At 45.9% G+C, this 27,813-nt stretch overlaps 1 protein-coding gene across 1 annotated transcript; it reads right to left on the bottom strand.

The window, feature by feature from the left end:
- Positions 1-6,553: 6,553 nt before the first annotated feature.
- Positions 6,554-21,346, bottom strand: LOC121537278 (putative uncharacterized protein ENSP00000383309). The gene is made up of 4 exons (XM_045216944.1): positions 19,973-21,346; positions 18,889-19,880; positions 7,018-7,058; positions 6,554-6,714 (listed from the first exon to the last, which is right to left on the bottom strand). Exons 1-4 carry the CDS (start codon positions 21,344-21,346, stop codon positions 6,554-6,556), a joined length of 2,568 nt encoding a protein of 855 aa, XP_045072879.1.
- Between the last annotated feature and the right edge of the window lie 6,467 nt (positions 21,347-27,813).

Here is a 27,813-nt window from a genome sequence, read left to right as displayed (position 1 = left end):
ACGATATACTGGGGTTATGCAACTGTAGCCAGGGTTAAATCCAAAACTAAGGGGTGTGCAGGAGAGTCTAAGATGAGGAAAGTGATACATTCATGGTGATTGTCATTAACTGTGAGGGAAATGGGAATCGTGGTCCGGCACACCAGTCCTGTTCCTAGGGGACAGTTGTCTAGAGCATGGACTGGGACAGGGGGTTGTAAAGGGACTAGAAGAATGCATAATGACCGGTCTAGGAAATTGCCTGCAGCACCTCATTCCACTAGGGCAGGATTCAGTGGGGGACCAGGATAGTCAGGGAAGGAGACAGGGAGGAGGACGGGCTGGGTGGACAGAGAGGAGCATGTCACGTCCACGCCTACCTGGGAAGGTGCAGGAGCGCTCCTCCGCCTGTCACTTCCTCACCTGGTTCTCCTTCTGGGACAGGTGTTCCAGGGGTGGTCCGACTCCCCACAGTAGGAGAGGAGACCCGGTTGACGGTTCCTCAGGGGGAAGATGCATCGTGCCCACCTCCATGGGCTCAGTCTCGCTGAAGGTTCCTGGGAGAGACCTGAACAACCGGGATGGGCGATGACAGGCACGCAGGAGATTATCCAGGCGGATGGCCATGGCGATGAGCTGGTCCAGTGTGAGGTCCTCATCACGACAGGCCAGCTCGGTCTGGACACCCACCTGTAGCCCACTACGCCAGTGGACGCAGCCACCGTCCAGAAATCCAGAGCGTACTCTGACGCTGTCCTGAACCCCTGGCATAAACGGAGGAGATGCTCACCTCCCTCTCTGCCGTCTGTAGTGGGGTCCCAGACGGCACGGAAGAGTTGGGTGAAGCGCTCATAGGACAGCACTTCTGGACCGTCCCTCTCCCAGACGGCGTGCGCCCACTCCAGAGCCCGGCCTGTCAGCACCGAGATCACCAAGGCCACCTTGTCTCTCTCGGAGGCCGCCCCGGCATGACAGGCTGCAGGAGAAACCCCTTACAGTGAGCTGGGGTGCCGTCAAACCGCTCCGGGAGGGGCATTTTGACGTTGCTGATTGGACCAGGTGATGTAGATGGTGGTGGGGTAGCTGGAATGATCGCGGGGAGCTTGGAAGGTGGTGGTGTAGCCTACAGTTGGCGTACGGCCCGGAGCACCTCGTCCATGGCTGTCCCGAGGCGCTCCAGGCACAAGTTGTGGTGGCGGAGCTGCTTCCTGTTTTCTTGGGTCAGTCATTCTGTCACAGATGTAGAGATAAGTAGGAGGCAGTCCCAGGTTTAGAACTACTGAAATGATTTAAGCACCATAGATCAAAGCGGGACGAAACCAAAACGCTGTTATGCTCAAAACATATCTTCAGAAACAAAAAGGCACAGGGCGAACCCAAAGTGCAAAATATAAAGTATGCAGGAAATAGTAGGAGAGATTCCTCTCAGGAAAACAAGTAACATATACAATGACCGACAAAGACAAGTGACAGAGGGAGTATATATACAGTGATAGAGTGGGGATTGGAACCAGTTGTGTGTAATGATGACGGGAAAAGTCTGGGGTTGATGAGTGAAGGGCGCTTGCCAGCAGCAGGTTCGGCAGCAGCTAGAAGGCCGGCGACGCAGAACGCCTGAGCTGGACAGGAGGGGGAGCCAAAGAGAAGGCTGGTGTGACATCTATGTAAGTCTATATAGCTATACTTATATCTATCTATATAACACTTTATAAGGTGTCTCTCTATCGATCATTACCATCACATGGCCCCTGGTGCATCTTCCTGTCATCCTCTCCCCTCTCCCTTTGTCTCTCTCTCTTCCTTTCTATTTCTCTTAACATTAAGACATAATCCCCATTTGAGCAGAATTTGCATTCCTCGCTTTTTGTACTGTGATGGAGGGAAGAGGAGAGAGGTCACAAGGTCAAGCAGCACGGTCACGATGACGCAGGGCTAAATAACTGCAGAGTTCAATGGACCATACTCTAAGCAACTACGCAGCGAGAGAGAGAGAGAGAGAGAGAGAGAGAGAGAGAGAGAGAGAGAGAGAGAGAGAGAGAGAGAGAGAGAGAGAGAGAGAGAGAGAGAGAGAGAGAGAGAGAGAGAGAGAGAGAGAGAGAGAGAGAGATTGAGCGAGAGAGAGAGAGAGAGAGAGAGAGAGAGAGAGAGAGAGAGAGAGAGAGAGAGAGAGAGAGAGAGAGAGAGGAGAGAGAGAGAAAGAGAGAGAGAGAGACAGTTGCCAGGACCACAAATACAATTTCCATCTAGACACTGTTGTACTAGACCACAGAGAAAACTATACATACCTCGGCCTAAACATCAGCGCCACAGGTAACTTCCACAAAGCTGTGAACGATCTGAGAGACAAGGCAAGAAGGGCCTTCTATGTCATCAGAAGGAACATAAAATGTATTTGTATGACCATATTAGACACACATATTTCCCTCAGATTACAGAGATCCACAAAGAATTAGAAAACAAACCCAATTTTGATAAACTCCCATATCTATTGGGGGAAATACCACAGTGTGTGGTATTCTTGTGACCTGTTGCCACAAGAAAAGTGCAACCAGTGAAGAACAAACACCATTGTAAATACAACCTATATTATCTATTGGGGGTGACACAGAGAGACTGACCCAGACACTCCTGTATCACCTTTGGAAAGCATTCATACCCCTTGACTTATTCCACATTTTGTTGTGTTACAACCTGAATTCAAAATTGATTAAATAGATTTTTGTTTTCTCACATATCTACAGACAATACCCCATAATGAAAAAGTTAACATGTTTTTAGAAATGTTTGCAAATTTATAGAAAACGAAATAATCAATTTACATAAGTATTCACACCCCTTAGTCAATACATGTTAGAATCACCTTTGGCAGCGACTACAGCTGTGAGTCTTTCTGGGTAAGTCTCTAAGAGTTTTCCACACCTGGATTGTACAATATTTGCCCATTATTATTTTCAAAATTCTTCAAGCTCTGTTAAATTGTTTGTTTATCATTGCTAGACAATCATTTTCAAGTCTCGCCATAGATTTTCAAGCAGATTTAAGTCAAAATTGTAACTCGTTCACTCAGGAACATTCAATGTCTTCTTGGTAAGTAACTCCAGCTTAGAGTTGGCCTTGTGTTTTAGGTTATTGTCCTGCTGAAAGGTGAAGTCATCTCCCAGTGTCTGGTGGAAAGCAGACTGAACCAGGTTTTCCTTTCGGATTTTACCTGTGCTTAGCTCCGTTCCATTTCTTTTTTATTTATATTTCTTTTCTTTTTTTTATCCTTAACGATTACAAAAACATAACATGATGCAGCTATGCTTGAAAATATGGAGATACTGAGGTACTGAAACATATTGAAACATAACTCTTTGTATTCAGGACATAAAGTTCATTTCTTTGCCACATTTTTGTGCAGTTTTACTTTAGTGCCTTTTTGCAAAAAGCATGTTTTGGAATAGTTTTATTCTGTACAGGCATCCTTCTTTTCACTCTGTCAATTAGGTTAGTATTGTGGAGTAACGACAATGTCGTTGATCCATCCTCAGTTTTCTCCTATCACAGCCATTAAACTCTGTAACTGTTTTAAAGGCCCCATTGGCCTCATTGTGAAATCCCTGAGCAGTTTCCTTCCTCTCCGGCAACTGAGTTAGGAAGGACGCCTGTATCTTTGTAGTGACTGGGTGTAATAATACACCATCCAAAGTGTAATCAATAACTTCACCATGCTCAAAGGGATATTTAATGTCTGCTTGTTAATTTTTTACCCATCTAACAATAGGTGTTCTTCTTTGCCCGAGGCATTGGAAAACCTCCCTGGTCTTTGTGGACTGTGTTTGAAATGTATCGCTCCACTGAGGAAACTCACAGATAATCGTATGTGTGGAGTCATGTTAAGCACAGATCATGTTAAGCACGCGCTCTGTGCAACTTATTATGTGACTTGTTAATCACAATTTTACCGCTGAACTTATTTAGGCTTGACATAATTAAGGGGTTGAATAATTATTGACTCAAGACATTTCAGCTTTTTATTTTATATTATTTTGTATTCATTTGTAAAATGTTCTAAACACATCATTCCACTTTCACATTATGGGATATTGTGTGTAGGCCAGTGACCCCCCAAAAAAAAAAAACGCTATTTTATCCATTTTAAATTCAGGCTGTACAAAACAAAATGTGGAAAATGTCAAGGGGTGTGATTACTTTCTGAACGCACCGTATTTCCCTCAGATTACACAAACCCACAAATAATTTGAAAACAAATCCAATTTAGATTAACTCCCATATCTATTGGGTGAAATACCACAGTGTGCCATCACAGCAGCAATATGTGTGACCTGTTGTACGTTAACTATTTGCACACCGTTACAACACTGTACATAGCCATATGACAATTGAAATGTCTCTATTCCTTTTAAACTTTTGTGAGTGTAATGTTTACGGTTAATTTCTGATTGTTTATTTCACTTTTGCTTTGGCAATGTAAAAATATGTTTCCAATGCCAATAAAGCCCTCTGAATTGAATTGAGAGAGCGAGTGAGAAAGAGAGAGAGAGAGATGAGAGTGGGATGAATCAGCATGATCTGACAGATTGTAGAGAGAAAGAGAGAGAGAGAAGGTAAGTAGGGCGGGGGAGGGGGGGGGGAGAGGAGATGAGAGGAGAGGGTGGCTACAGCGACTAGGAGTAAGATAGATGATGAAGATGAAGATGAGTGAAGAGAGGAATCCCCTTTACAGCGACACATCTAATGAAAACTATGGTCCCCGCAAAGCCTAATGGGTAATGGGAAAACAGGAGTAGGAATACAACTTCTGTAACTACAGTGCAAAAGTATTCATCCCCCTTGGCGTTTTTCCGATTTTGTTCAATTACAACCTGTAATTTAAATTGATTTTTATTTAGATTTCATGTAATGGACATACACAAAATAGTCCAAATTGGTGAAGTGAAAAAAAAATAAAAAAAATTGTTTCAAAAAATTATGAAAAATAAATAACGTAAAAGTTCACAACCTTTGTTATGAAGGCCCTAAATAAGATCTGGTGCAACCAATTACCTTCAGAAGTCACATAATTAGTTAAAATTAAGTCCACCTGTGTGCAATCTAAGTGTCACATGATCTGTCACATGATCTCAGTATATATACACCTGTTCTGAAAGGCTCCAGAGACTGCAACAACACTAAGCAAGGGGCACCACCAAGCAAGCAAAACCATGAAGACCAAGGAGCTCTCCAAACAGATCAGGGACAAAGTTGTGGAGAAGTACAGATCAGGGTTGGGTTATGAAAAAATATCAGAAACGTAAAAATATTTTTAAAATAAAAACTTTGAACATCCCACAGAGCACCATTAAATCCATTATTAAAAAATTGAAAGAATATGGCACCACAACAAACCTGCCAAGAGAGGGCCGCCCACCAAAACTCACGGACCAGGCAAGGAGGGTATTAATCAGAGAGGCAACAAAGAGACCAAAGATAACCCTGAAGGAGCTGCAAAGCTCCACAGCGGAGATTGGAGTATCTGTCCATAGGACCACTTTAAGCCGTACACTCCACAGAGCTGGGCTTTACGGAAGAGTGGTCAGAAAAAAGCCATTGCTTAAAGAAAAAAATAAGCAAACACGTTTGGTGTTCGCCAAAAGGCATGTGGGTAACTCCCCAAACATATGGAAGAAGATACTCTGGTCAGATGAGACTAAAATTGAGCTTTTTGGCAATCAAGGAAAAAGCTATGTCTGGCGCAAACCCAACACCTCTCATCACCCCGAGAACACCATCCCCACAGTGAAGCATGGTGGTAGCATCATGCTGTGGGGATGTTTTTCATCGGCAGGGACTGGGAAACTGGTCAGAATTGAAGGAATGATGGATGGCGCTAAATACAGGGAAATTCTTGAGGGAAACCTGTTTCAGTCTTCCAGAGATTTGAGACTGGGACAGAGGTTCACCTTCCAGCAGGACAATGACCTTAAGCATACTGCTAAAGCAACACTTGAGTGGTTTAAGGGGAAACATTTAAATATCTTGGAATGGCCTAGTCAAAGCCCAGACCTCAATCCAATTGAAAATATGTGGTATGACTTAAAGATTGCTGTACACCAGCGGAACCCATCCAACTTGAAGGAGCTGGAGCAGTTTTGCCTTGAAGAATGGGCAAAATTCCCAGTGACTAGATGTGCCAAGCTTGTAGAGACATACCTCAAGAGACTTGCAGCTGTAATTGCTGCAAAAGGTGGCTCTACAAAGTATTGACTTTGGGGGGGTGAATAGTTATGCACGCTCAAGTTTTTAGTTTTTTTGGCTTATTTCTTGTTTGTTTCACGATAAAAAATATTTTGCATCTTCAAAGTGGTAGGCATGTTGTGTAAATCAAATGATACAAACCCCCCCAAAAATCACTTTTAATTCCAGGTTATAAGGCAACAAAATAGGAACAATGCCAAGGGGGTGAATACTTTCGCAAGCCACTGTATACTATGTGACTACCCCTCCCTTTAGTATTCAAACTAATCATTCTACAGAGCATAACAAAAAATCAGAACAGAAAATTGTTTTTCTATTCATATGCCGCCTGTGCTGACTAGCGTTCTAGCGTCCATGCTACCATGTCATCTGAGGAGGGCGGGTGAAGCCAGGCTGATGGGCATTCTGAGGACTCCCCATTGATTGGTTGGTGGGACACCATGGTGGGTATGGGGAGGGGCCCGCTGGTGGGGGTGGCCTTGTTCTCCTGAGGCAGGTCTGCAATTGGACAGGAGCGACACAGGGGAAAGAAGGAGGAGAAGAGGATAAGAAGATGGCCAAATGGACATGGTATTATTAGAGGAAAACATAGCATTGATACTGAATTGATACTGCTGAGAAAATAGTGCAATCAGGCTGGATATCAAAGGACATCCTATTCCACATAAAATTGCTTTCGTTTTTCAACAAAATATGTATGAGGAAAGGGGTGAAATTTCACATTGACCTACATATAGTATACAGCGTCAGTGGGAAGCAAGGCATCTCCTCTCCTCTTCCACATCTCCTCTTCCCACTCACATTCTGTGCTGAAACCGTCAGCAAACACAACTTTCTCACACCTGCAAGAAAATCCCAAGAAAGTCCCCTGAACAAACACAGGTGCGTGGGAAGAGCTTAACCCACATTGTCGCCTTCTGTTAACCTCAACTACACTGCTCAAAAAGATAAAGGGAACACTTAAACAACACAATGTAACTCCAAGTCAATCACACTTCTGTGAAATCAAACTGTCCACTTAGAAAGCAACACTGATTGACAATACATTTCACATGCTGTTGTGCAAATGGAATAGACAACAGGTGGAAATTACAGGCAATTAGCAAGACACCCCCAATAAAGAAGTGGGTCTGCAGGTGGTGACCACAGACCACTTCTCAGTTCCTATTCTTCCTGGCTGATGTTTTGGTCACTTTTGAATGCTGGCGGTGCTTTCACTCTAGTGGTAGCATGAGACGGAGTCTACAACCCACACAAGTGGCTCAGGTAGTGCAGCTCATCCAGGATGGCACATCAATGCGAGCTGTGGCAAGAAGGTTTGCTGTGTCTGTCAGCGTAGTGTCCAGAGCATGGAGGCACTACCAGGAGACAGGCCAGTACATCAGGAGACTTGGAGGAGGCCGTAGGAGGGCAACAACCCAGCAGCAGGACCGCTACCTCTGCCTTTGTGCAAGGAGGAGCAGGAGGAGCACTGCCAGAGCCCTGCAAAATGACCTCCAGCAGGCCACAAATGTGCATGTGTCTGCTCAAACGGTCAGAAACAGACTCCATGAGGGTGGTATGGTGGGGGTTGTGCTTACAGCCCAACACCGTGCAGGATGTTTGGTATTTGCCAGAGAACACCAAGATTGGCAAATTCGCCACTGGCGCCCGGTGCTCTTCACAGATGAAAGCAGATTCACACTGAGCACATGTGACAGACGTGACAGAGTCTGGAGACGCCGTGGAGAACGTTCTGCTGCCTGCAACATCCTCCAGCATGACCGGTTTGGCGGTGGGTCAGTAATGGTGTGGGGTGGAATTTCTTTGGGGGGCCTCCATGTGCTCGCCAGAGGTAGCCTGACTGCCATTAGGTACCGAGATGAGATCCTCAGACCCCTTGTGAGACCAAATGCTGGTGTGGTTGGCCCTGGGTTCCTCCTAATGCAAGACAATGCTAGACCTCATGTGGCTGGAGTGTGTCAGCAGTTCCTGCAAGAGGAAGGCATTGATGCTATGGACTGGCCCGCCCGTTCCCCAGACATGAATCCAATTGAGCACATCTGGGACATCATGTCTCGCTCCATCCACCAACGCCACGTTGCACCACAGACTGTCCAGGAGTTGGCGGATGCTTTAGTCCAGGTCTGGGAGGAGATCCCTCAGGAGACCATCCGCCACCTCATCAGGAGCATGCCCAGGCGTTGTAGGGAGGTCATACAGGCACGTGGAGGCCACACACACTACTGAGCCTCGTTTTGACTTGTTTTAAGGACATTACATCAAAGTTGGATCAGCCTGTGGTGTGGTTTTCCACTTTAATTTTGAGGGTGATTCCAAATCCAGACCTCCATGGGTTGATACATTTGATTTCCATTGATCATTTTTGTGTGATTTTGTTGTCAGCACATTCAACTATGTAAAGAAAAAAGTATTTAATAAGATTATTTCATTCATTCAGATCTAGGATGTGTTGTTTAAGTGTTCCCTTTATTTTTTTGAGCAGTGTATATTGCTGCAACCTCCATGCAATGCTCTATGATTTTGTCTCACAGGGCACCCTACTCCCTACATAGTGCACCATACAGGGCGCCATTTGGGACATACAGTGATATTGCATAAAGATCCCTCATTATAAAAACATTCCGACTGAGTCATCCAGAATTAGGAAGTGTCTCGGAGCGTTCAGGCTGCTGCTGTGTCACGCTGAGTTTACGCCTACACAGCAGAAGTGTGTGTGTGTGTGTGTGTGTGTGTGTGTGTGTGTGTGTGTGTGTGTAGTCTGTGTTGTATGCAGGTTGATGTTTATTGTCATGAGTCTTGTCCTGGAGGCAGAACTGAGTGATTACCCCTTGGAAAGGCCAGCTGCAATGTCAAAATGTGCTATATTGTAAAAAAATGTATGAAAACAAAACTGTGGTTGTTGTTCTTCATTTAAAGGACCTCCCCAGAGGAAGTTGCCGCCACTATTTCGAAGTCATTTCCTGTCCTAGAGATGAAATGCACGTTTAGGTTCCACCTCCGAAAGAACAACGAAGGCTACTTATACATATTCACGAATTGGGTGATAAACATCAACAAATACAGTGGGGAAAAAAAGTATTTAGTCAGCCACCAATTGTGCAAGTTCTCCCACTTAAAAAGATGAGAGAGGCCTGTAATTTTCATCATAGGTACACGTCAACTATGACAGACAAATTGAGATTTTTTTTCCCAGAAAATCACATTGTAGGATTTTTAATGAATTTATTTGCAAATTATGGTGGAAAATAAGTATTTGGTCAACTACAAACAAGCAAGATTTCTGGCTCTCACAGACCTGTAACTTCTTCTTTAAGAGGCTCCTCTGTCCTCCACTCGTTACCTGTATTAATGGCACCTGTTTGAACTTGTTATCAGTATAAAAGACACCTGTCCACAACCTCAAACAGTCACACTCCAAACTCCACTATGGCCAAGACCAAAGAGCTGTCAAAGGACGCCAGAAACAAAATTGTAGACCTGCACCAGGCTGTGAAGACTGAATCTGCAATAGGTAAGCAGCTTGGTTTGAAGAAATCAACTGTGGGAGCAATTATTAGGAAATGGAAGACATACAAGACCACTGATAATCTCCCCTCGATCTGGGGCTCCACGCAAGATCTCACCCCGTGGGGTCAAAATGATCACAAGAATGGTGAGCAAAAATCCCAGAACCACACGGGGGGACCTAGTGAATGACCTGCAGAGAGCTGGGACCAAAGTAACAAAGCCTACCATCAGTAACACACTACGCCGCCAGGGACTCAAATCCTGCAGTGCCAGACGTGTCCCCCTGCTTAAGCCAGTACATGTCCAGGCCCGTCTGAAGTTTGCTAGAGTGCATTTGGATGATCCAGAAGAGGATTGGGAGAATGTCATATGGTCAGATGAAACCAAAATATAACTTTTTTGGTAAAAACTCAACTCGTCGTGTTTGGAGGACAAAGAATGCTGAGTTGCATCCAAAGAACACCATACCTACTGTGAAGCATGGGGGTGGAAACATCATGCTTTGGGGCTGTTTTTCTGCAAAGGGACCAGGACGACTGATCCGTGTAAAGGATAAAATGAATGGGGCCATGTATCGTGAGATTTTGAGTGAAAATCTCCTTCCATCAGCAAGGGCATTGAAGATGAAACGTGGCTGGGTCTTTCAGCATGACAATGATCCCAAACACACCGCCCGGGCAACGAAGGCGTGGCTTCGTAAGAAGCATTTCAAGGTCCTGGAGTGGCCTAGCCAGTCTCCAGATCTCAACCCCATAGAAAATCTTTGGAGGGAGTTGAAAGTCCGTGTTGCCCAGTGACAGCCCCAAAACATCACTGCTCTAGAGGAGATCTGCATGGAGGAATGGGCCAAAATACCAGCAACAGTGTGTGAAAACCTTGTGAAGACTTACAGAAAACGTTTGACCTGTGTCATTGCCAACAAAGGGTATATAACAAAGTATTGAGAAACTTTTGTTATTGACCAAATACTTATTTTCCACCATAATTTGCAAATAAATTCATAAAAAATCCTACAATGTGATTTTCTGGATTTTTTTTCCTCATTTTGTCTGTCATAGTTGACGTGTACCTATGATGAAAATTACTGGCCTCTCTCATCTTTTTAAGTGGGAGAACTTGCACAATTGGTGCCTGACTAAATACTTTTTTTCCCCACTGTATGTCAGCGTAGCTAGCTAACATGCTAACCTTGTCTAGCATGCTAACTTTATCTAGCATGCTAACCTTATCTAGCATGCTAACCTTATCTAGCATGCTAACCTTATCTAACATGCTAACCTTATCTAGCATGCTAACCGTATCTAGCATGCTAACCTTATCTAGCATGCTAACCTTATCTAGCATGCTAACCTTATCTAGCATGCTAACCGTATCTAGCTGAATAATGTTATCTGTTCTTGTTACACCTTATTCAAAATAATTTTTTTAAAGGTAATACATTTAGACATGTTTTAAAAAGGGTGTGGTAATATTTCATTCAGTACGGACATTTCTAGACGACTTAACTTACCCTGTCCCGTGGCTCAACTGACCCCATACCCGGAGGAAGTTGTGCCAAGAGACCACTTTTTTTTGGACAAGTTAAGTTTTCAAATCTGTAATGTTAAAATTAATTTGGTTTCCAGAGATACACAACATCATGAAATATACACTGATTGTACAAAACATTAGGAACACCTGCTCTTTCCATGACATAGACTGACCAGGTGAATCCAGGTGAAAGCTACGTTCCTTTATTGATGTCACCTGTTAAATCCACTTCCATCAGTGTAGATGAAGGGGAGGAGACCGGTTATAGAATGATTTTTTAAGCCTTGAGACAATTGAGACATGGATTGTGTATGTGGGACATTCAGAGGGTGAATAGGCAAGACAAAATATTTAAGTGCCTTTCAAAGGGGTATATTAGTAGGTGCCAGGTGTACCTTTTTGAGTGTGTCAAGAACTGCAACGCTGCTGGGTTTTTCACGCTCAACAGTTTCCCGTGTGTATCAAGAATGGTCCACCACCCAAAGGACATCCAGCCAACTTGACACAACTGTGGGAAGCATTGGAGTCAACATGGGCCGGCATCCCTGTGGAACACTTTCGACACCTTGTAGAGTCCATGCCCCGACAAACTGAGGCTGTTATGAAGGCAAAAGAGGGTGCAATCAAGTCAGCCTGTGCTCATGGTTCTCACAGGGGAAGTGAAATGATGGGCTACAATGACTTTGCTCATGATCATGCACAGCGCAAATGACATGTTACTATAAGTTCCTTGAATTGTCTTTCGCAGGTGCCTTATCATTATCTGGGTAGACACTTGTGGTTTCTAGCTAATGTTACACCAATCAAAGCAGTGGAGAGTGTAGTGAAGCATAACTTTAGTGGTCAAAACCATTAATCTTGGGGCAATGGGGGCAGCGGGTTTGCAAAATGCTATCATATCATGTAATTATACCATTTATAAAATGGTCAGATAAATGTTTAATACAGACAAGCTCATGAGTGAAAATTGACAGATTATCCAATGGATTAAGATAATTTTCTGCTAAAAAAAAGTGTTTGTATGTGTTCCATGGAGGAAAGAGGAAGAACATTTTGAAGCTGTTTCTGATTACTAAACAATGCCATGCTGGCGGGGTGGTAACATTCAAATTAAACCCAAACCTGAAACAAAACACAGGTTAAAAATTAATTTGTGTGTCATACAATAGGAAAAGACACTGCATTCACACGGATTTGCACGAACTGGGCAGTTCGGATTCGTCACTTCAAGCCCAAATATATAATACTTTGACTAAAACGATTACTTATTGACTTAAATCATTGCACAACGTCATGGGTAAACTCTGGCCATCGTCTTTCATCTTGAAAAAGTGGATTTTTACGGGTGTGGGCATTTAAGGTTAGGGTTCGGAGAGCTACCGTCCTGTAGGTTTTCACTCCAACCCTAATCTAGTGCACCTGATTTAAATAATTAGCTGGTTGATAAGCTGAATCCGTTAAGTTACAACTGGGGTTGGACTTTGGTAACAGCCTCTTAATAACAGAACACTAGCAGGACTTTGGTAACAGCCTCTTAATAACAGAACACTAGCAGGACTTTGGTAACAGCCTCTTAATAACAGAACACTAGCAGGACTTTGGTAACAGCCTCTTAATAACAGAACACTAGCAGGACTTTGGTAACAGCCTCTTAATAACAGAACACTAGCAGGACTTTGGTAACAGCCTCTTAATAACAGAACACTAGCAGGACTTTGGACAACAGCCTCTTAATAACAGAACACTAGCAGGACTTTGGTAACAGCCTCTTAATAACAGAACACTAGCAGGACTTTGGACAACAGCCTCTTAATAACAGAACACTAGCAGGACTTTGGACAACAGCCTCTTAATAACAGAACACTAGCAGGACTTTGGTAACAGCCTCTTAATAACAGAACACTAGCAGGACTTTGGTAACAGCCTCTTAATAACAGAACACTAGCAGGACTTTGGACAACAGCCTCTTAATAACAGAACACTAGCAGGACTTTGGTAACAGCCTCTTAATAACAGAACACTAGCAGGACTTTGGTAACAGCCTCTTAATATCAGAACACTAGCAGGACTTTGGACAACAGCCTCTTAATAACAGAACACTAGCAGGACTTTGGTAACAGCCTCTTAATAACAGAACACTAGCAGGACTTTGGACAACAGCCTCTTAATAACACAACACTAGCAGGACTTTGGTAACAGCCTCTTAATAACAGAACACTAGCAGGACTTTGGTAACAGCCTCTTAATAACAGAACACTAGCAGGACTTTGGACAACAGCCTCTTAATAACAGAACACTAGCAGGACTTTGGACAACAGCCTCTTAATAACAGAACACTAGCAGGACTTTGGTAACAGCCTCTTAATAACAGAACACTAGCAGGACTTTGGTAACAGCCTCTTAATAACAGAACACTAGCAGGACTTTGGACAACAGCCTCTTAATAACACAACACTAGCAGGACTTTGGTAACAGCCTCTTAATAACAGAACACTAGCAGGACTTTGGTAACAGCCTCTTAATAACAGAACACTAGCAGGACTTTGGACAACAGCCTCTTAATAACAGAACACTAGCAGGACTTTGGACAACAGCCTCTTAATAACAGAACACTAGCAGGACTTTGGTAACAGCCTCTTAATAACAGAACACTAGCAGGACTTTGGTAACATCCTCTTAATAACAGAACACTAGCAGGACTTTGGACAACAGCCTCTTAATAACAGAACACTAGCAGGACTTTGGTAACAGCCTCTTAATAACAGAACACTAGCAGGACTTTGGACAACAGCCTCTTAATAACACAACACTAGCAGGACTTTGGTAACAGCCTCTTAATAACAGAACACTAGCAGGACTTTGGTAACAGCCTCTTAATAACAGAACACTAGCAGGACTTTGGACAACAGCCTCTTAATAACAGAACACTAGCAGGACTTTGGACAACAGCCTCTTAATAACAGAACACTAGCAGGACTTTGGTAACAGCCTCTTAATAACAGAACACTAGCAGGACTTTGGTAACAGCCTCTTAATAACAGAACACTAGCAGGACTTTGGACAACAGCCTCTTAATAACACAACACTAGCAGGACTTTGGTAACAGCCTCTTAATAACAGAACACTAGCAGGACTTTGGTAACAGCCTCTTAATAACAGAACACTAGCAGGACTTTGGACAACAGCCTCTTAATAACAGAACACTAGCAGGACTTTGGACAACAGCCTCTTAATAACAGAACACTAGCAGGACTTTGGTAACAGCCTCTTAATAACAGAACACTAGCAGGACTTTGGTAACAGCCTCTTAATAACAGAACACTAGCAGGACGTTGGACAACAGCCTCTTAATAACAGAACACTAGCAGGACTTTGGTAACAGCCTCTTAATAACAGAACACTAGCAGGACTTTGGTAACAGCCTCTTAATAACAGAACACTAGCAGGACTTTGGACAACAGCCTCTTAATAACAGAACACTAGCAGGACTTTGGACAACAGCCTCTTAATAACAGAACACTAGCAGGACTTTGGTAACAGCCTCTTAATAACAGAACACTAGCAGGACTTTGGTAACAGCCTCTTAATAACAGAACACTAGCAGGACTTTGGACAACAGCCTCTTAATAACAGAACACTAGCAGGACTTTGGTAACAGCCTCTTAATAACAGAACACTAGCAGGACTTTGGTAACAGCCTCTTAATAACAGAACACTAGCAGGACTTTGGACAACAGCCTCTTAATAACAGAACACTAGTAGGACTTTGGTAACAGCCTCTTAATGACAGAACACTAGCAGGACTTTGGTAACAGCCTCTTAATAACAGAACACTAGCAGGACTTTGGTAACAGCCTCTTAATAACAGAACACTAGCAGGACTTTGGTAACAGCCTCTTAATAACAGAACACTAGCAGGACTTTGGACAACAGCCTCTTAATAACAGAACACTAGCAGGACTTTGGACAACAGCCTCTTAATAACAGAACACTAGCAGGACTTTGGTAACAGCCTCTTAATGACAGAACACTAGCAGGACTTTGGACAACAGCCTCTTAATAACAGAACACTAGCAGGACTTTGGTAACAGCCTCTTAATGACAGAACACTAGCAGGACTTTGGACAACAGCCTCTTAAAAAGAGAAAACAACACTTACTTCATTGCCTCAGAAATGTAATCAAGAGGCTGTACAGAGGACTGCATGCCAATGCATCAGTATACTTCATCGCTCACACGCCCTCCCCATCCTCACTGATTGAATCCCATCACAGCTCGGTACGTATGTGTGTTTGTATATGTATGAGGTGAGTCAATCAATGACCCAGGTTCTGCCCACACCAGGTGCTGCGTAGCTCCTGTTTTTAATTAATTAATTGTGTGCGTGTGTGTGTGTGTGTGTGTGTGTTTGTGTGACAGCCAGTGGTATGCAAATAATTCTGTCCCCACACCTTGTTCAAGACTAGCCTCTCTTACCCTGACCTAAAGCATCCTCCAAAGCTTTACCCATCCAATGTTATGGTACCATGTTGACTACCATCAGCTACCATGTTGACTACTATCAGCTACCATGTTGACTACCATCAGCTACCATGTTGACTACTATCAGCTACCATGTTGACTACCCTCAGCTACCATGTTGACTACCATCAGCTACCATGTTGACTACTATCAGCTACCATGTTGACTACCATCAGCTACCATGTTGACTACTATCAGCTACCATGTTGACTACCATCAGCTACCATGTTGACTACCATCAGCTACCATGTTGACTACTATCAGCTACCATGTTGACTACCATCAGCTACCATGTTGACTACCATCAGCTACCATGTTGACTACCATCAGCTATCATGTTGACTACCATCAGCTACCATGTTGACTACCATCAGCTACCATGTTGACTACCATCAGCTACCATGTTGACTACTATCAGCTACCATGTTGACTACCATCATCTACCATGTTGACTACTATCAGCTACCATGTTGACTACCATCAGCTACCATGTTGACTACTATCAGATACCATGTTGACTACTATCAGCTACCATGTTGACTACCATCAGCTACCATGTTGACTACCATCAGCTACCATGTTGACTACCATCAGCTACCATGTTGACTACCATCAGCTACCATGTTGACTACCATCAGCTACCATGTTGACTACTATCAGCTACCATGTTGACTACCATCAGCTACCATGTTGACTACCATCAGCTACCATGTTGACTACCATCAGCTACCATGTTGACTACCATCAGCTACCATGTTGACTACTATCAGCTACCATGTTGACTACCCTCAGCTACCATGTTGACTACCATCAGCTACCATGTTGACTACTATCAGCTACCATGTTGACTACCATCAGCTACCATGTTGACTACTATCAGCTACCATGTTGACTACCATCAGCTACCATGTTGACTACCATCAGCTACCATGTTGACTACTATCAGCTACCATGTTGACTACCATCAGCTACCATGTTGACTACCATCAGCTACCATGTTGACTACCATCAGCTATCATGTTGACTACCATCAGCTACCATGTTGACTACCATCAGCTACCATGTTGACTACCATCAGCTACCATGTTGACTACTATCAGCTACCATGTTGACTACCATCATCTACCATGTTGACTACTATCAGCTACCATGTTGACTACCATCAGCTACCATGTTGACTACTATCAGATACCATGTTGACTACTATCAGCTACCATGTTGACTACCATCAGCTACCATGTTGACTACCATCAGCTACCATGTTGACTACCATCAGTTACCATGTTGACTACCATCAGCTACCATGTTGACTACCATCAGCTACCATGTTGACTACTATCAGCTACCATGTTGACTACCATCAGCTACCATGTTGACTACCATCAGCTACCATGTTGACTACCATCAGCTACCATGTTGACTACCATCAGCTACCATGTTGACTACCATCAGCTACCATGTTGACTACCATCAGTTACCATGTTGACTACCATCAGCTACCATGTTGACTACCATCAGCTACCATGTTGACTACCATCAGCTACCATGTTGACTACCATCAGCTACCATGTTGACTACTATCAGCTACCATGTTGACTACCATCAGCTACCATGTTGACTACTATCAGCTACCATGTTGACTACCATGTTGACTACCATCAGCTACCATGTTGACTACCATCAGCTACCATGTTGACTACTATCAGCAACCATGTTGACTACTATCAGCTACCATGTTGACTACCATCAGCTACCATGTTGACTACTATCAGCTACCATGTTGACTACCATGTTGACTACCATCAGCTACCATGTTGACTACTATCAGCTACCATGTTGACTACCATGTTGACTACCATCAGCTACCATGTTGACTACCATCAGCTACCATGTTGACTACCATCAGCTACCATGTTGACTACCATCAGCTATCATGTTGACTACCATCAGCTATCATGTTGACTACTATCAGCTACCATGTTGACTACCATCAGCAACCATGTTGACTACCATCAGCTACCATGTTGACTACCATCAGCTACCATGTTGACTACTATCAGCTACCATGTTGACTACCATCAGCTACCATGTTGATTACTATCAGCTACCATGTTGATTACTATCAGCTACCATGTTGACTACTATCAGCTACCATGTTGACTACCATCAGCTACCATGTTGACTACCATCAACTACCATGTTGACTACCATCAGCAACCATGTTGACTACCATCAGCTACCATGTTGACTACCATCAGCTACCATGTTGACTACTATCAGCTACCATGTTGACTACCATCAGCTACCATGTTGACTACCATCAGCTACCATGTTGACTACCATCAGCTACCATGTTGACTACCATCAGCTACCATGTTGACTACCATCAGCTACCATGTTGACTACTATCAGCTACCATGTTGACTACTATCAGCTACCATGTTGACTACTATCAGCTACCATGTTGATTACCATCAGCTACCATGTTGACTACCATCAGCTACCATGTTGACTACTATCAGCTACCATGTTGACTACTATCAGCTACCATGTTGACTACCATCAGCTACCATGTTGACTACCATCAGCTACCATGTTGACTACCATCAGCTACCATGTTGACTACCATCAGCTACCATGTTGACTACCATCAGCTACCATTTGACTACCATCAGCTACCATGTTGACTACCATCAGCTACCATGTTGACAACCATCAGCTACCATGTTGACTACTATCAGCTACCATGTTTGACTACCATCAGCTACCATGTTGACTACCATCAGCTACCATGTTGACTACTATCAGCTACCATGTTGACTACCATCAGCTACCATGTTGACTACTATCAGCTACCATGTTGACTACCATCAGCTACCATGTTGACTACTATCAGCTACCATGTTGACTACCATCAGCTACCATGTTGACTACTATCAGCTACCATGTTGACTACCATCAGCTACCATGTGAGTAGATTAGAAATGAAGCGCTTGTTATGACAGTTTACATTTTTCGTGATAATTTTTTTACAGTGATTAGAGATGGCAGAACATATCCTATTGACTGCTGAAAACAGGCTTAAGGAAAATGAAAATCAAGATATCTCACCTGCTGTGAACTGCTGCGTGGTTTGGGGAACGCAGGGTGCAGAGTGGCTTTGGGGATCGCAGGGTGCTGAGTGGCTTTGGGGAACTTAGGCTGCTGAGTGGCTTTGGGGAACGCAGGGTGCTGAGTGGTTTGGGGAACGCAGGGTGCTGAGTGGTTTGGGGAACGCAGGCTTCTAAGTGGCTTTGGGGAACGCAGGGTGCTGAGTGGTTTGGGGAACGCAGGGTGCTGAGTGGCTTTGGGGAACGCAGGGTGCTGCATGGCTTTGGGGAACGCAGGGTGTTTGGCAGTGGCTTTGGGGAACGCAGGGTGCTGAGTGGCTTTGGGGAACGCAGGGTGCTGAGTGGCTTTGGGGAACGCAGGGTGCTGAGTGGCTTTGGGGAACGCAGGGTGCTGAGTGGCTTTGGGGAACGCAGGGTGCTGAGTGGCTTTGGGGAACGCAGGGTGCTGAGTGGCTTTGGGGAACGCAGGGTGCTGCGTGGTTTGGGTGAACGCAGGGTGCTGAGTGGCTTTGGGGAACGCAGGGTGCTGCGTGGTTTGGGTGAACGCAGGGTGCTGAGTGGCTCTGGGGAACGCAGGGTGCTGAGTGGCTTTGGGGAACGCAGGGTGCTGCGTGGTTTGGGTGAACGCAGGGTGCTGAGTGGCTCTGGGGAACGCAGGGTGCTGAGTGGCTTTGGGGAACGCAGGGTGCTGAGTGGCTTTGGGGAACGCAGGGTGCTGAGTGGCTTTGGGGAACGCAGGGTGCTGAGTGGCTTTGGGGAATGCAGGGTGCTGAGTGGCTTTGGGGAACGCAGGGTGCTGCGTGGCTTTGGGGAACGCAGGGTGCTGCGTGGCTTTGGGGAACGCAGGCTGCTGAGTGGCTTTTTGGAACGCAGGCTTCTAAGTGGCTTTGGGGAACGCAGGGTGCTGCGTGGCTTTGGGGAACGCAGGGTGCTGAGTGGCTTTGGGGAACGCAGGGTGCTGCGTGGCTTTGGGGAACGCAGGCTGCTGAGTGGCTTTTTGGAACGCAGGCTTCAAAGTGGCTTTGGGGAACGCAGGGTGCTGCGTGGCTTTGGGGAACGCAGGGTGCTGAGTGGCTTTGGGGAACGCAGGGTGCTGCGTGGTTTGGGGAACGCAGGGTGCTGAGTGGCTTTGGGGAACGCAGGGTGCTGAGTGGTTTGGGGAACGCAGGGTGCTGAGTGGTTTGGGGAACGCAGGGTGCTGAGTGGCTTTGGGGAACGCAGGGTGCTGAGTGGCTTTGGGGAACGCAGGGTGCTGAGTGGCTTTGGGGAATGCAGGGTGCTGAGTGGCTTTGGGGAACGCAGGGTGCTGAGTGGTTTGGGGAACGCAGGGTGCTGAGTGGCTCTGGGGAACGCAGGGTGCTGAGTGGCTCTGGGGAACGCAGGGTGCTGAGTGGCTTTGGGGAACGCAGGGTGCTGCGTGGCTTTGGGGAACGCAGGGTGCTGCGTGGCTTTGGGTAACGCAGGGTGCTGAGTGGCTTTGGGGAACGCAGGGTGCTGAGTGGCTTTGGGGAACGCAGGGTGCTGAGTGGCTTTGGGGAATGAAGGGTGCTGAGTGGCTTTGGGGAACGCAGGGTGCTGAGTGGCTTTGGGGAACGCAGGTTGCTGCGTGGCTTTGGGGAACGCAGGGTGCTGCGTGGCTTTTGGGAACGCAGGGTGCTGCGTGGCTTTGGGGAACGCAGGGTGCTGCGTGGCTTTGGGGAACGCAGGGTGCTGCGTGGCTTTGGGGAACGCAGGGTGCTGCGTGGCTTTGGGGAACGCAGGGTGCTGAGTGGCTTTGGGGAACGCAGGGTGCTGAGTGGCTTTGGGGAACGCAGGGTGCGGAGTGGCTTTGGGGAACGCAGGGTGCGGAGTGGCTTTGGGGAACGCAGGGTGCTGAGTGGCTTTGGGGAACGCAGGGTGCTGCGTGGCTTTGGGGAACGCAGGGTGCTGAGTGGCTTTGGGGAACGCAGGGTGCTGAGTGGCTTTGGGGAACGCAGGGTGCTGCGTGGCTTTGGGGAACGCAGGGTGCTGCGTGGCTTTGGGGAACGCAGGGTGCTGCGTGGCTTTGGGGAACGCAGGGTGCTGCGTGGCTTTGGGAACGCAGGGTGCTGCGTGGCTTTGGGGAACGCAGGGTGCTGCGTGGCTTTGGGGAACGCAGGGTGCTGAGTGGCTTTGGGGAACGCAGGGTGCTGAGTGGCTTTGGGGAACGCAGGGTGCTGCGTGGCTTTGGGGAACGCAGGGTGCTGAGTGGCTTTGGGGAACGCAGGGTGCTGAGTGGCTTTGGGGAACGCAGGGTGCTGCGTGGCTTTGGGGAACGCAGGGTGCTGAGTGGCTTTGGGGAACGCAGGGTGCTGAGTGGCTTTGGGGAACGCATGGTGCTTGGCAGTGGTGATCCCTGGCCACTGGTCAACATCAGCAACAATAGAGACGCCCTGAAGTTCCTCCTGAGGTTCTGGGAGCCAACGTCTTGGGCCTGTCATGCTAGATAATGTCCCCTAGCCAAAAAGTCCCCCCCACGTCACAACGGGAGTCGATAAACTATTAGTGTCCGTTGCTATATAAACGGTGTGATGACCTAATGATTCAAATTTTGGAGATCATTACAGCCTAAATGATGTTATTTTCATCCCTGCTATGCAAACATATACAGTGCTATGAAAAAGTATTTGCCCCCTTTCTAATTTTCTCTACTTTTGCATATTTGTGATACTGAATGTTATCAGATCTTCAACCAAAACCTAATATTAGACAAAGGGAACATAAGTGAACAAATAACACAACAATTACATATTTATTTCATTTATTTCATAAACATAGTTATGCAACACCCAATTCCCCTGTGTGAAAAAGTAATTGCCCCCTTACACTCAATAACTGGTTGTGCCACCTTTAGCTGCAATGACTCCAACCAAATGCTTCCTGTAGTTGTTGATTAGTCTCTCACGTCGCTGTGGAGGAATTTTGGCCCACTCTTCCATGCAGAACTGCTTTAACTCAGTGACGTGTGGGTTTTCAAGCATGAACTGCTCGTTTCAAGTCCTGCCACAACATCTCAATTGGGATTAGGTCTGGACTTTGACTAGGCCATTCCAAAACTTCAAATTTGTTGCTTTATAGCAATTTTCATGTAGACTTGATTGTGTGTTTTGGATCATTGTCTTGCTGCATGACCCAGCTGCGCTTCAGCTTCAGCTCACAGACGGATGGCCTGACATTCTCCTGTAGAATTCTCTGATACAGAGCAGAATTCATGGTTCCTTCTATTAAGGCAAGTCGTCCAGGTCCTGAGGCAGCAAAGCATCCCCAAACCATCACACCACCAACACCATGCTTGACCTTTGGTATGATGTTCTTACTGTGGAATGAAGTGTTTGGTTTTCGCCAGGCATAATGGGACCCATCTCGTCCAAAAAGTTGACTGAGGTTTGCCAAAAAGCACCTGGATGATCATCAATACTCATGGAAGAACGTTCTATGGACAGATGATTAAAAAGTATAACTTTTTGGACGACATGGTTCCAGTAATGCCTGGTGAAAACCAAACTCAACTTGGAAAGATAAAATAAATTATCCTCTATTGAAGTGCAAGCTACATACAAACAGAAAGCTACAATAACAGTTACAGTAGCTAGCTAGCTAATGTTGGCTAAATAAAACTGTCTGGCTAGCTAGCTGGCTACCTGGCTAGCTGACTAGGCAAACTGAGGTAAATAGGTAGAGTAGCTAGCAACATCAATGTAAAATATTTCTTCCTATTTAACAATATTTTCTTATATAAAGAGAAATATATGGTAAAGAAAGAGTGTTCTCTTTCCAGTCTTTTCAGTCCTCTGAAGCAGTATGTAGTCAGCAGAAAGTCACCTTCAAAAACACCGTCCTTGGAGAGCAATTCTGAGGTAAAATGTTTGCGCAGACTGAGTGAGCGCTTATGAGGTAAAATAGAGCCAAGCAACCAGCATAGCAACGGACGCTTTTGTTCATTACGTAAATTTTTTAGGGGGGCACTACATGACAGGCACCTTGGCCCTTCTCTTCCCCTCCTCACCACCCAGCTCCCTGTCACCTTCCTGGGCCTTGAACAGGGCGCTGTAGGGCAGGTCCAGGAAGAGCAGTTCCACATTGCTGTTTGGGGCCCTGCAGACTGCTACGAGCCCAGTGGAGGTGCTATCCCGTGGGGCTGGGACCCTGTTTGCTGGGACCTTGGCTGGGGCTGGGGCTGGGACTGTAATCCTGATGGCTGGGACCTTGTCTGGGGCTGGGGCTGTAATCCTGATGGCTGGGACCTTGTCTAGGGCCGGAGCTGTGGCCTGGGTAGAGCAGGTGCTTTGCCCGGGTTGAAGGGGCCAGGGACGGGGATGAGAGGCGGGGGGAGGTTGGAGGAGCCCTGGCACAGCTTGTTGCCATGGAGAGGCGGCGCAGGGCAGAGGGGGGGAAGTCCTTGTCGCTGGGGGCCAGGTCGGAGGCCAGGTCGGGGGCCAGGTCGGGGGCCAGGTTGGGGGCCAGGTTGGGGGCCAGGTCGGGGGACAGGTCAGGGGCCAGGATGGGGGCCAGGTCGGGGAGCAGCAGGATAGGGTCATACAGGTAAGGGTAGATTGATAGGTTCCAACTCAGCCGTGTTCCACCATGATGGACCTGTCCTCCTGGACCTGTCCTCCTCTCTACCCTCCTGTCCTCCTGGACCTGTCCTCCTGGACCTGTCCTCCTCTCTACCCTCCTGTCCTCCTGGACCTGTCCTCCTGGACCTGTCCTCCTCTCTACCCTCCTGTCCTCCTGGACCTGTCCTCCTGGACCTGTCCTCCTCTCTACCCTCCTGTCCTCCTGGACCTGTCCTCCTGGACCTGTCCTCCTCTATACCCTCCTGTCCTCCTGGACCTGTCCTCCTGGACCTGTCCTCCTCTCTACCCTCCTGTCCTCCTGGACCTGTCCTCCTCTCTACCCTCCTGTCCTCCTGGACCTGTCCTCCTGGACCTGTCCTCCTCTCTACCCTCCTGTCCTCCTGGACCTGTCTTCCTGGACCTGTCCTCCTCTCTACCCTCCTGTCCTCCTGGACCTGTCCTCCTGGACCTGTCCTCCTCTCTACCCTCCTGTCCTGGGATCAGAAGGCCCCTGGAGGTACCTCTCAATGGACCTCCTCTGCATTTACCTAGTACTGAAAAATATAATAACATAGTCATTTAAAAATATGTTTTTATCTAAAGCAATTCACTGTTAATACATATTGTAGATCTGAGGATCAAACATGTTGGTTGTGTCCCAAATGGCATCCTATTCCCTATTTATTATCATTTGTATTATTTAGACCAGGACCCATAGGGACATTTGGGACGTAGACATGATCTGCTCCACAATCAGACTCACCATTTCCTCCTCCGCCTTCTCCTCCTTCTCCCCCCCACCCCCTTCTCCACCTGTCTGTCAACAGCCATCGCCATGGACGTCGTCGGGGAGCTGGGCGGAGCTAGAGAGGTGGCCACTCCGGTCTCTCTCTTCGTGTGACATCAGAGTCTGGAACTCTACCATCAGATCTCATCCAGCCCTTGATACACACACACAGAGAGGGAGAAAGAGGAGGAATATTTTTCTCCGCTCATACAGAAGTAATAAAGGCCTAGTGCACAAAACATTTGGTGACATATTTTATTTAATATTTATATATATATATATATATATATATATATATATATTACTTTTTTGTGTGTGTGTGATTTATAAGGGGCTGCTGCAGCACACAGGATATGCCTGTAGCTACACAGACTCATCATCAACCACAGAATTACTCAAAGCTGCCAAGTCAACAAGCTGCAGCCACAAGCTAAAAGGCAACTGGTGGATATCTCTCATCTTGTGCCAAACGAACTAAACGGAAGCCAACAGAAGCAAATAGAATGAAAACGGGGGAGGGAACTATACCAGAATTTGTCCAACAGAAACTCTAGTTATCTTTGGAAATCGTTTTCAGTTCGGAAGTAAACGGTTTCCCTTGCGAAACATTTTTGCAACTGTTTACTACAGTCTTGGTCTAAATGAATACAACCCCAGGTATGAAGTCACCGGGCCTGTCGCCACCGTGATGCAGAACAGACGGTGCACCGGGGCCCGGGCCGTCCACCTCGGCCCGGTGGATCATCGGACCGCCGGTGGAGGTGAACAGATGGCAGAACAGTAAGCGTGGGACCGAGATCGAAAAGGAAGGGACGTGAGAGGCCAGCAGCTAAACGCCAGCCATCAACCACTAGTGTGTGCAAAGGAGGCCTTCTCCTCCAGAACGCACATCGGGGTCTACGGGTTGTAATGTATTTATTCCACCAGATAAACAACAAATTCTCTCCTGCTGCTTACAAAAACTTTAAACTGATAACACTACAGATGAAAGGAAGTTCTAGAAAACATATGTAGCGGTAAATGAGAGTAAATTTAAATGGGGAATCTCTTTGCTCATTCCTCACCTTACTCATCTTTCACTAAGAATTGTTTTAAGATGGTCATAATATGGATCATTTAGCTATTAGATGTTTCAATTTTAGGACCCCTTTAGGTGTCAAAAATATATATATATAAAAAAATGACTTGATAAAATATTGATTTTGGCCTTTAATACTAAAAGCCCATAGAAACGCATTTAATTACACATTCATAAATGACAAAGAGGACAGTCAAAAAAAAATATCATAAGAAACAACGTTTTGAAGTGTCGGTCCTAAAAAGAAAATCTGGAAATGTTCCAACATCTAGTGGAAAGCCTTCCCAGAAGAGTGGAGGCTGATATAGCAGCAAAGGGGGGACCAACTCCATATTAATGCCCATGATTTTTGGAATGAGATGATCGACGAGCAGGTGTCCACTTACTTTTGGTCATGTAGTGTACCTTCATACTTCCATTTGATTTTTTTAAACCGGTACCGGTTACCTTCAGAAGACTCCCGTGACAGTTGTGTTGTAAATCGGAGCGTCTCCCCTTTCCTTAGAGTGGGGATAATAGTTTGTAGGTCAAAACGTTCGGACGCTACAGACGTTTTCGTGAGAAGATCGATTTTCAGGATTTTCTCCTGGTCAGACAAACACCAATCTAGCTCTGCTAGCTTTCAGTGTAACACTGGCGGATGCGGGGGATTGAGGTGCATCCAATGTAAAAAAAAATCTGATATCTCTAGCTCCAATGTACGGATTTTGATGGAGATTTTTTTACGTAACTTAGATTGAGCCACCAGTGCGTCAATCGACTCTAGTAGGTTAACGGTATAGGCCTTGGAGTGTGCCTCTGGCTATGCGTACATTTAAAAAGACACAAAAAATGGTACATAATATTTTATACATAATGTTGCTGCTACTGTCTCTTATGACTGAAAATAGCTTCTGGACGTCAGAACAGCGATTACTCACTTTGAACTGGACAAATAATTCTTAATGAGTCGGACGAGAGGGATTTGCTCCAGACACCCGACAGGGCCCTCATCCCCGTCATTCCCAGTAGAAAGAAAAGGAGATATCGCGGAAGGAGATCGGGGTGCCTGGTAAGGAGCCGGCGATGAGTGGCTAATCTGCATTTGCCATCGATACTATTGGCCAACTTACAATCGCTTGATAATAAAGTGGACAAACTACAGGCACGAATATCCTACCAACGGGACATTAAAAACTGTAATAACTTATGTTTCACCGAGTCGTTGCTGAACTACAACATGAATAATACAGCTGGCGGGTTATACACTGTATCGGCAGGATTGAACAGCAGCCTCTGGTAAGACAAGGGGTGGCGGTCTGTGTATATTTGTAAACAACAGCTGGTGCACGATATCTAAGGAAGTCTCGAGGATGTTCTCGCCTGAGGTATCTCATGATAAGTATCTTAAGCTGTAGACCACACTATCTACCAACAGAGTTTGCATCTATATTCTTCGTAGCTGTCTGTTTACCACCACAAACCGATGCCGGCACAAAGACTGCACTCAATGAACTGTATGCAGCCATAAGCAAACAGGAAAATGCTCATCCAGAGGTGTGCCGTTCCTAGTGTCCGGGGATTTTAATGCAGGTTAACTTAAATCCGTTTTTACCTAATTTCTACCAGCATGTTAAATGTGCAACCAGAGGGGAAAAAAATCTAGACCACCTTTACTCCACACAGAGACGCGTACAAAGCTCTCCCTCGCCCTCCATTTGGCAAATCTGACTATAATTCTATCCTCCTGATTCCTGCTTACAAGCAAAAACTAAAGCAGGAAGCACCAGTGACTCGGTCAATGAGAAAGTGGTCAGATGAAGCGGATGCTTAGCTACAGGACTGTTTTGCTAGCAGAGACTGGAATATGTTCTGGGATTCTTCAGATAGCATTGAGGAGTACACCACATCAGTCACCGGCTTCATCAATAAGTGCATCGATGACGTCATCCCCACAGTGACTGTACGTACATACCCCAACCAGAAGCCATGGATTACAGGCAACATCCGCACTGAGCTATAGGGTAGAGCTGCCGCTTTCAAGGAGAGGGACTCTAACCAGGAATATTATAAGAAATCCCGTTATGCCCTCCGACGAACCATCAAACAGGCGAAGACTCAATACAGGACTAAGATTGAATCGTACTACACCGGCTCCGATGCTCGTCGGATGTGGCAGGGCCTGCAAACTATTACAGACTACAAAGGGAAGCACAGCCGCGAGCTGCCCAGTGACACGAGCCTACCAGACAAGCTAAATTACTTCTATGCTCACATCGAGGTAAGTAACACTGAAACATGCATGAGAGCATCAGCTGTTCCGGACGACTGTGTGATCACGCTCTCCATAGCTGATGTGAGTAAGACCTTTAATCAGCTCAACATTCACAAGGCCGCAGGGCCAGACGGATTACCAGGACGTGTACTCAGAACATACACTAACCAACTGGCAAGTGTCTACACTGACATTATCAACCTCTCCCTGTCTGAATCTGTAATACCAACATG

This window comes from Coregonus clupeaformis, chromosome 6, assembly GCF_020615455.1.
Source record: "Coregonus clupeaformis isolate EN_2021a chromosome 6, ASM2061545v1, whole genome shotgun sequence".
Lineage (NCBI taxonomy): Eukaryota > Metazoa > Chordata > Actinopteri > Salmoniformes > Salmonidae > Coregonus > Coregonus clupeaformis.
The sequence above is the reverse complement of the archived record's forward strand: the minus strand, read 5'-3'. Positions and strand labels throughout refer to the sequence as shown.